The sequence below is a fragment of the Sitophilus oryzae genome, unplaced genomic scaffold (assembly GCF_002938485.1).
Source record: "Sitophilus oryzae breed Bouriz unplaced genomic scaffold, Soryzae_2.0 scaffold_1494_pilon_pilon, whole genome shotgun sequence".
Lineage (NCBI taxonomy): Eukaryota > Metazoa > Arthropoda > Insecta > Coleoptera > Curculionidae > Sitophilus > Sitophilus oryzae.
The window spans coordinates 2,694,295-2,705,579 of NW_022146163.1; the positions used below are offsets into that span (position 1 = coordinate 2,694,295).

Sequence of the window (11,285 nt, forward strand, 5' to 3'; positions counted from 1 at the left end):
TTACGAAATATTGACAGTTGAAAAGCGAAAAATACCTACAATTTTCTGAACCACCTTTTTTGAGGCACCCTGTATAACTAGAATTAATTTTAAAAGAGAGTATATGAAAAACCATGCAAGTTTTTTATTTAATGTTTTCTTCTAAAACTTGCAGTTAAGGCTGTAATGTGGGTGTCAAAATATAATGAATAACCCTGTACATTAAAATTTCATATACCTATGTAAGACAATATACATAAATATATGACTTTTTGGCCCCTTTTTTCCGCTACTCGTATTTTTGTTTATAAACATATGAACTTACATCAAAATGATCTTCACAACAATAAATCGTAAAAATAGAGGATAATTTAACGTTTTTCTACAATTTTCTGAACCACCTTTTTTGAGGCACCCTGTATAACTAGAATTAATTTTAAAAGAGAGTATATGAAAAACCATGCAAGTTTTTTATTTAATGTTTTCTTCTAAAACTTGCAGTTAAGGCTGTATGTGGGTGTCAAAATATAATGAATAACCCTGTACATTCAAATTTCATATACCTATGTAAGACAATATACATAAATATATGACTTTTTGGCCCCTTTTTTCCGCTACTCGTATTTTTGTTTATAAACATATGAACTTACATCAAAATGATCTTCACAACAATAAATCGTAAAAATAGAGGATAATTTAACGTTTTTCTACAATTTTCTGAACCACCTTTTTTGAGGCACCCTGTATAACTAGAATTAATTTTAAAAGAGAGTATATGAAAACCATGCAAGTTTTTTATTTAATGTTTTCTTCTAAAAACTTGCAGTTAAGGCTGTATGTGGGTGTCAAAATATAATGAATAACCCTGTACATTCAAATTTCATATACCTATGTAAGACAATATACATAAATATATGACTTTTTGGCCCCTTTTTTCCGCTACTCGTATTTTTGTTTATAAACATATGAACTTACATCAAAATGATCTTCACAAAAATAAATCGTAAAAATAGAGGATAATTTAACGTTTTTCTTTCCATCTCTTCTCATGGCCTTGGACCATTTTTTTCTGTTTTCGCTCATCCATTACTATTTATAAATATCACTAATTACTAATTATGTATTAATTAACACAAATAACTAAAATTTTGACTCGGATTCAACAGCGTTTAAAAGTAAACTGTGTAAAATAAACACGCGTCTGGCTCCACTCAACCAGAAGAACGGCGGGTGACGTCACAGCAGCAAGGCGCGGTAGAGAGCGTTTGCCCGGCCATTTAAATTAACAATATTTAATTATTTTATATTAGAGGCATTTCTTAACCGATATCAACGATTTTTTTTGTTCAATTTGTAATTATATGAACTATTTTTTAAAACCATTATTTAAAAACATGCATTTTCCTCATTAATATATCTTATTAACAATACAATGCAAAAAGTTTTATAAAAATTCGTTCACAGTAAATGAATTCCGAGGATTGTATCCCATAAAGGCTTAAAGCACTCCACTATATACTAATATCAATTTGATTTCATTCTTTGATAGATGGTTTTTATTAATTTTGGTTAATGTCATATTCTTTGCTGTTGTTACATATTTTCCGATAAATATTATCACATTTTCCGTAGTATTGAACTAAATAAATTTTGTGCTTCTTTAACATTTTAAAACAGCAAAAAATATGACTTTAATTAAAATTCTTTTAATAACAAACTATCAAAAAAAAAGTATAAACGGGATTATCCACTTTAGAACAAGCAAATTTTTTTTATGAAGAATGCCTTTTCCTCTATATGTCCATAATAAGATTTTTCTCTTGTAAAGACAGTCCGGGGACATACTGTATATACAAAAAATATATTGTTAATTAATACATATACTGTTTATTACTTCAACAATATTGAGAATATTCAAATATCAAAATCAATCTAATTTACTCATTTTCCAATTATTGCCAAAGTTATTGATGTATACCATTAACTAACTTATATCAAACTTGAAAATGTTATAATAAATTAAAAAAATATTAGTAATATTTTAACATTTTTATGCCATATAGGTACAATCTACAAAAATATTTTTTTTTATAAAATTAAAAAAATAAAATTATAATAGTCCTACATCAAAAAAGTAGATTTTATTTTAAAGGATATTAACACATTAAATCAACACTTACATGTACCTCAAAAATTAACAATTTTTTTAAAATAAAAAGCCTAATTAAACCAAAACCCTTATTATTCAGGTTTAGAAATATACCCCTCCGTTACCAAAAAGTCAAATAGCTTTCTAGTTTTATTAACATCAATTTTTAACAGTCTCCTAGCCGTCTGTAATTTTACATGTCCCATTTTCGAATTTTCACTAATCAAAATTTGCTTCAGCTCCAAATAGGTAACCGGAACAAGTCTCACTGTACTGCACATGTCTCTTTCCTTTTCCGACAAATCATCGTAACCTGGCATCCCTATAATGTCCAGGGGAACAAAGGACGATCTTTTCTTCGAAAATTTCGGAAAAATTTCCATATTAGCGTTTTTCGAATTCTTCCAGTTGAACTGAGGATTGTTCCTGAATAATTTTAGTTGCTTTTTCTTTTCTTCGTGCATCTCTTGTAACTTTAAATACATCCTGCCCTCGTCCAGTGTTGTGATTCCCAATTTCCTTAACTGAATTAGCCTAAAATATAAACAGTATAATGTTACATTTCAATAAAAACTATTTGTTTCACCTAATACTAAAGTTGTAAGTATAAAAAATAAGTAACAAGATGTTTGTTATCGCTTATGTAGATCAAATGTTTCTTTTGATGTTGTCGGATAGTATTTTAGAACTTTTTCGTGTTCTTCCAGTTTAAAAAGCCAGTTTTTAGAGAACGGAAGACCGATGTGGAAGATGAAAGTACAAGTTAACAGGACATATATCGGATATCTCCTTCTTAATTTTAATACTCTTTTACTGGACATATTATGTTTATGCTTGAGAAGCGTAAAAATTGTTTTCAGACAAAATGTGTCAATGTCAAATTATAAAAAAACGACAAATGCGTCAATTTTATGCTTTTACAAATTTATGTACAGAATAAACGTACAGGGAAATTTAAACTTGGCGTCTAGAAATAATACCAGGAAAATCGAAAGTTGTTGGTCAATTGAATCCAAAAAAAAACGTTTAATATATATATATATATATATATATATATATATATATATATATATATATATATATATATATATATATATATATATATATATATATATTAGCTATATATATATATATATATATATATATATATACGATAAAAAAAACGCGTCAAAGATACCTTTTTAGCCAAAATTACCATCGGTTGTCATTCCCCAGCCGCCTTTGACGTCGTTTTTTTTTCGATCATACGGTATATTTTAGTATACCGGGTGCGTCTCAAAAGTGGCTCACCCCTATAACTTCTTTATTTTTTTACTTAAAAAACGAGATTTGGTTCGTTAGTATATGACATAAATTAAGGATTGATTGACGTATTCAATTGGTATTGGTCACTTCCCGTTTTACCGGAAATGGCTATAACTTTTGATTTTTAAATGGCACCCTCGGTATATTTTTACTTTACTTTATTCGATGGAAAATGACATTCTGAATAGAATGACATATCCGAGGGGTCAACCACCATGTTAAAAAATGTACAATGATTTCCATATTTGGCAATCACTCATCAGTTATTCCCATGTATTCCCAAGTATTGCCACTGATTTCCACTAATTGCCAAGTATTTTTATCCGATTCCCAAGTGATTCCCAGTTTTTTAACGATTCCCATGTGATTCCCGATTGATTACCTGATTTCCTCGCTGATTTCCTAAGCAATCACTTGATTCCCAGCCAATTTAATTACGAAAACAATGTTTAAGTGTTTATTTTCGTTTTATTGTGATCGGAAAATATGTACTAGCCGCATCTAGCAAAAAAAATGAATATTTTAAAACATCAGAAATTTTAAAAAATATTTCTTAATAATAATAAACATGGTTTCTTAGAGATTTCATTATATTTCATTATAAATTTCAAGTTATAATAATTAAAATACACATACAGTACGTCTGTCCGTTCTGTAGCTACGGGGTATCCGTGAGAGGGGAAACGATATTTTCTCTATGTTTTTCGTAAAAAATTAGACGACGCGTCCCATCAATAAAAATTCGACAAATTTGCAAGTAGCCAATAAAATGAGTGGGCGGAGCGATTTGCGGTGACGTATCGTCAAGTCAATGTATAAAATATATTGTTGTTTATTTAAATGTTTTTTGTCCGCATTCCTTTCATAGACACAGATCCAGCAGACGTACTGTACCTACCTACATTTAATGCTAAAAAATGAAACAAAATATGATGAACTGAAACTAAGAAAATCATTATGAATGACATGCGAGATACATTAACTAAGTAAAACTAAAACATACATAATAGAGGTATATTTGGCTTGTAAGTTAAACAGAATAAAAAAAACATTGTACTAAAAATATTGAGGCAGGTACCTACTGCAATAGGAACATGGCATTAAAAATACATTGGCTAAAAAAAACTAAAATATTATTACCTATTTAAAAAAAGAACGAAACTGATAAATAGTATCTAAATAGATAAATTATTAACATTTAAAATCTTTGTATTTTTTGTTTATGGCAACCAAATCGTTTCTCTTTATAGTAAACCGATCACAGCCCCATAATGTGATAGGTCCATGAAAAATGAAACGTCGATGAACTTCTTGTATATCGTCTTTTTTGGGCCATTTAAAAATATCCTTGTCCTGTTGTAAAAATTTAATTTTAAATTTTTCTGATTTGCAGTTAATTACTAGCCCTAGATACCATTGCGTGTCATAGTACACAGCATAATATGAGTCTAAGCTAATTGACTCGATAATGGACAATTTAGTCTTAATCGAGGTCTTAATCAAAAACACCCTCTCCACCCCTTACTTCTTAAAACTGCATGTTTGTATTTGTTTTGATAAGAAAATTATGAACTTACCCCCTTTACACCCTTCACCCACCTACACTCATTTTCGTTGATTAAATTGCAAGTTAAATTGTATTATCGCCAGATCAAATCATCAATCTGAATACCGCCTATTCATATTTGATTTGGTTCCAAAATTGTGAATTTCCTCCTTTCACACCCCTCACTCACCCTCTTTTTTTTCAGTAAATTGTATTTTTACCACATAAAATCATGAATCTGAAACTGCAAGGTCTTATCATTTTTATTCCAAAGTTATGAGTTTTTACCCCCTTTACACCCCTTACCTACCCCCTACACCGTTTTTTTATAAACATTTCTTGTTATCAAATCAAAACATAAATCTGAACACCGCATATTTGTATCAGTTTTCATTACAAAATTCTGAATTTACCCCCTTTACACCCCTCACCCACCCCTGTACTTCCGATTTTTTTTTCATAAGAGTTCATAAAACATAAAATCCCCGATAAAATCATAAAATCTGAAAACCGCATGTTTGTATCTGTTTTGGTGCCAAAGTTATGAATTTACCCCCTTTACACCCCTTAACCACCCCCTATTCCCATTTTTTTTTCATAATAATGTATTGTCATCGGATTTACATTACTGTGCCAAATTTCATTAAAATCGGTTCACGGGAAGTGTGTCAAAAATGAATCGCAAGATTTGACAGACAGCCCAATCAGACAATACAAATTAAATTAAATCGTTTAATCGAGTGTTTAATAATACAAATATGTCGTGACAATCATAAAGATACTTTTTAACTCTTGGTGCTCTTGTATTATTTGAATTTTATGATGATAATAATACAGCCATTTTAATTTAATTACATATTTTTTATCAATTAGCTACTTTTGAAAATACATTTTTGTTTAATCTGAACGCACCCAAAAATCAAAATTGACAAATAAAATTTAACCTTATTACCGAGCTTGTTACCATCTGGCTCAATGACTAAAGAATATAAGGACATGTAACGTCCATATATACGCCGTACATATAAGGACATGTAACGTCCATAGTCACCAGCGACAATTTTAGCGATTTTTAATAGTTTGTGTGTAGTGAACTTTGTATAAACTTTATTACAATGGTGATTAGTTGTTAAGCTTTCAAGTGTAAAAGCAGCAGCGATAAGAAAGAGCCAGGAGTTACGTTTCATAAGTAAATAAACAGGCAGCTCCACCTTTTTGGCGTTTTTTAGTTTTCTTATTGAATTCGATAATTATTTTTCTGATATTACGCGTATATGTACTTGATGTGTGATATACGTCGATACTAGTTTTGTACCTTTTGTTAACATTTTAATACGTTTTTTTCTTAATTAATTAGTATGATACCATAGTATACACCATAGGCGTAGTCAAAACATTTATCAAAAAATATAAATATCTCTTCAAACATAGGCTAGGTTAAGAAAAATATGTGCCACGGCACTGTTTAGTGACATCGTCACAATTTGCTCTCGGGTGTTATTTGTCCTTGGATTCTTTAGTCATTGATATGGCTTGAAAGCTAGAAATCTGAAATCAGCTGTTGATAATCGGCCATTTTTTATTTTATTATTACACACCCGTCTAACGATACTTTAGACACCAAGTAAAGATTAAAATTAGTTGAATTTTTATATAATAAATATTATACAAGCAACGAAGTATATTAAATAATATTAATAGTACAGAGTACAGAGTAGAGTACCTACTTATCTTACTGCTTTAGCAAAAGTTTTACGGGCCTGAACACTTTCTAATCACAATAAATAGGTAAAGTACGTCTACTGGATTTGTGTCTATGAAAGGAATGCGGACAAAAAACATTTAAATAAACAGCAATACATCTTATACGTCGACTTGACGAGTACGTCACTGCAAATCGCTCCGCCCACTTATTTTATTGACTACTTGCAAATTTGTCGAATTTTTATTGATGGGACGCGTCGTCTAATTTTTTACGAAAAACATCGAGAGAATATCGTTTCCCATCTCACGGATACCCCGTAGCTACAGAACGGATAGACGTACTGTACACATGCGAACGGGGACGCCGCGTCGTGAAAAACTTTTGTATAATGACATGTGATTTCTAGGTTAGGATGAGGTGATTCCTAACGATTACCACATCATTCCCAGCGATTGCCAGTTGATTCCTATGTGATTCCCAGGGATTCCCATGTGATTCCCAGGTATTCCCAGATGATTCTCAAGGATTTCCATGTATTCCCAGTTGATTGCCATGTTATTCCCAAGAAAATGTACAATGATTTCCACTAGTGGTTTACCCCTCGGACATATCATATGTCAATTTTTGACATTTTCGCTTAAAATATCGTATTTTAAATTTCAATCTAGAGTGCCAAGGCAGTGTTAAAAACATTAATATTTAATTAAGGAGCCTTGGAAAAATAGATTTGATCGTTTAATGTTTTTCGTGTCTTGTCCTGGCCGGTTAAAAGATGCCCAAATCGTATTTTTAATCATATCTCAATTTTTTCAAATGGAACGAGGGTGGCTCATCACCATATTCGGAAAAAGCATTTTTTACGAATAATTTGATGTGATCACACACTTGGTATTTCGAGTCAAATTTTCGTTGCAAACCGCAAGTTATAATTTCAAATAAACCATATGCGAAAATGTCAAAAGTTGACATGTGATACGTCATTCTATTCAGAGTGTCGTTTTCTATCCAATAAAGTAAAAAATACCAAGGGTGCCATTTAAAAATCAAAAGTTATAGTCATTTCCACTAAAACAGGAAGTGATAGAAAAGAATTGAATACGTCAATCGATCCTAATCTATGTCATATACAAACATACAAAATCTCGTTTTTTTATCTGAAAAATATAAAAAAGTTATAGAGGTGAGCCACGTTTGGAACGCACCCGGTATACCTAGGAGTACTTTTTTTTGATAAAAATTGACATAAAAGTATGTAAAAAATGAATATTTAATTTAGAAAAATGTACGCCAAATCTATTAAAAAAAAATTTGTACTCAATAACTTTACATATTGTGTAAAGTTATTTATTCATATTATGAATGAGTGGCATGTTTGAAAATTTTACTTTTATTCATATAAAAATTGATTCTTGACACCTTATGTTAATAAATTACATTTAAAGATCGGCCAGGCCGAAATTATCGATTGTGATTTCAAAGGCCACTATAATACCATTTTTTCCCGCTCACATGGTATTTAAATTGCATAGTATTAAAACATACATGTAAAAACAAATATAAGAAAACTTTTTATCCAGGGTAAATTTTTTAAAGTTTTTTTTAAATGTTTTTTAAATAATATAATTATTTTTTTAAAATTGATTCTACATGATATATAGGGTGAGCCAAAATTACAATATCTATTATTTACTTATTTAAAAAAGAGATTTGCACTAGAAAATTGAATTTTCGTGTGTGGATGGCACTAAGCAAATCCAGTGTTTTGATATTCTTATTTGGGTATGGCATATACAACCAGATGTTCAACAACTACTCAACTTGCAATATTGCACAATAAGTTGTTTAACCCACAGCGTATACAGGGTGACCCAGGCTGAGCGTGCATTAGAAGTTTCTAGAGATCTACAATATCTAGATCGGAGAGTTTTTGCACATCATTATATCACAATGAGATCTATCGATTAATGATATTTTCAATATGGCGTATGGCGGCACTTCCGGAGATACCGGAAGTTGACAGCAACTTTCTTATTTTAAATGGGTGTCCCCATTTTTTATTACATACTTAAATTCTCTGTAATATGAGTCTTTCATAATTCAAACATTTTAATTTTTGAAATAGATAGCCACATGTCTTCTCTTTATGTTTCAGGTTACAGTGGCTGTGGTAATCGCTAAATTTGACGTTTAGGCTATACAGATTTTTTTGACAGACGAGTTTTTTTCGTCCAAAAATTTTAAATATTTTTTTTTCTCAAAAATGGTTAACGTTAGGTATAAAGTGTTAATATCAAAATTCATAAAATTTTATAGAGAGTTTAAGTGTGTAATAAAAAATGGGGACACCCATTTAAAATAAGAAAGTTGCTGTCAACTTCCAGTATTTCCGGAAATGCCGCCATATTGAAAATATTTTTAATCGATAGATCTCGTTGTCAAACAATGATGTGCAAAAAATCTCCGATCTAGATATTGTAGTTCTCTCGAAACTTCTAATGCACGCTCAGCCTAGGACACCCTGTATAACAGTCAATTTAGAATATTTTGACTTAACATATTTTTTCTACAATGAATTAATAAGAAATATAAAATAAAATAAGCTAACAAAGGAAAGTTTTTATAAAAATCCGACAGTATTAATTTAATTGCAGTTTTAATGCTATTAAGTGCCTACTAATAATTTTATTTTTATCACTGTTAATTTCTCTAAGTGCTCTATGTGAAAAACAAAGTCTAAAGGCACAAACATTTTTAAATGACACTAAAAAAATATTTCAGTAATAATCAAAACAAAAAATATACTTATTTATGTAGTATAATATTACAGTATCTATTTGAACACCCTGTATATGACATATATAGATAAGATGTAAGAACCATGCACACACCATATTACAGAGCCCTTTTTAAAATAAGTTGATAATATTATGATTTTGGTCCACACACTCTGTATAATTAATTTTTGAAATAACTTACCTTTGTATTTTAATTTTCAACTCTCCCGCCCTATGGAGTCCTTCCAGAATCATTTCAAATTTCGTGGGTTCACACAAATGCATAAATCTCATAAATTTCTCATAGACACTTCTCGTTATAGTCGCGTCATATCTGTGCAGCCATGAAACAGTTTTACGAAAAACTAATAATCCATGCTGAGCAATTATTGTTTTTCTTCTTTGCCTTTCTTGTAATCGATTGTTATAGCTTTGAACCACTGAACACTGTATATCTGTTAATGTTTCGTATAATGGATCTGAAGTATCGACAGTTTCTAGAGAAGATAACAAGTCTTCGGCACTTTTATCATATTCATTCTCAAAATCACCTCGGGCAGGATTATAGCCTGCCAATGACTGATAACCGATTGTATTTGATGAATATCTAGGAGGATCTTCTGAGTCTGTTAGTCGGAACCGATAAGGAACAACAATTTCAGGAAGTCCAAGATCTTTATCGTAACTCGGAAGGTTCTTATTACCATTCTTATCCAAATAAAAATACTCGTAGTGTTCTTTAATTTCATTCAAGGTCCTGTTTGGAAAGTCTAATGCTACTAAACTCCAATTACCATAAGATATTAAAGAATCTAAAAGCCTAAGCTCTTCTTCTGCCGTCCAATCAGAATTATCAAACAAGAGAAAATTGGTCGTTAAAACCCTGTAATCGTGATTATTGTTATGTTTTCCAAACTCTGCTCCTTTCGAAAAACACTCTAGACAAATATTGATTTTACACATCTCGCAATAAATATACCGCAAAACGATTTCGCTATAACAGTTCGAGCAGTACCCTAAGATTACGTTTTTATCTGATACATTAACAAGAGTACTTGTAGTTGGTATTTGGGATGTAGAGTCTGAAAGTTCAATAAACACTCCTTAGGGTAAGTTTATGAAGAATTTATATCTTAATGTCTGAATTTGTTGCTAAACAAATTTTGAACATAAAAACATCAGTTAGCCAAACCAAAACAATGTGTATGTAAGTAATTAAGATATTCTTCATAAGCTTAAGTATAATAATATAATAAATGTACCTTTTGGAAACTGCAAATCTGCGGCATCTTCTTCAGTTAAATCGGTATTTACATTAGCCATCGTTTTAAAGTATTAAGAATAAATTAATAAATATAAACTAAAATTTACCTATCGCCTATCGCTATCAAATAGACAGTTCGAAGTGAGGTTAGAATTCAAAAGCAATGTCGCCAAAGTAAGTTTTAGAAATTTCCCTAGAGTTCCTAGATAATATTTAGGGACTTTAAATTTTAAGTACTGTTACCGCCATCTCTACATATATATTCAAAACTCTATTTCCTAGCGCATTCGCCACTTTAAGAAAATATTAAATTTTCAAATTAAAAATGCCTATTAACTGCTCTGCTATTAATTGTGCTATTAACAACCAGAAAATAATTTGTATAATAGATACAGTATACAGGGCGCTCCAATTGAAACATTTACGTTTTCATGTAACGAGCTTAGCATTACATTATTACAGTGAGAATAAGTTAATCTGCGATTATTATGTATATTTGGCTTTAAATAATCTGAACTAGAACATATCAAACCAAAATATTACTTGGCCTACAGAACGGAATA

General features: G+C 30.4%; 1 protein-coding gene across 1 annotated transcript; it reads right to left on the reverse strand.

Moving 5' to 3' along the window:
• Positions 1–1,829: 1,829 nt before the first annotated feature.
• LOC115877497 (transcriptional adapter 2A) lies at positions 1,830–10,868 on the reverse strand. The gene is made up of 3 exons (XM_030893692.1): positions 10,721–10,868; positions 9,661–10,540; positions 1,830–2,662 (listed from the first exon to the last, which is right to left on the reverse strand). The coding sequence occupies exons 1-3, from the start codon at positions 10,779–10,781 to the stop codon at positions 2,221–2,223; spliced, it is 1,383 nt and encodes a 460-aa protein (XP_030749552.1). The 5' UTR covers positions 10,782–10,868; the 3' UTR covers positions 1,830–2,220.
• Positions 10,869–11,285: the final 417 nt, after the last annotated feature.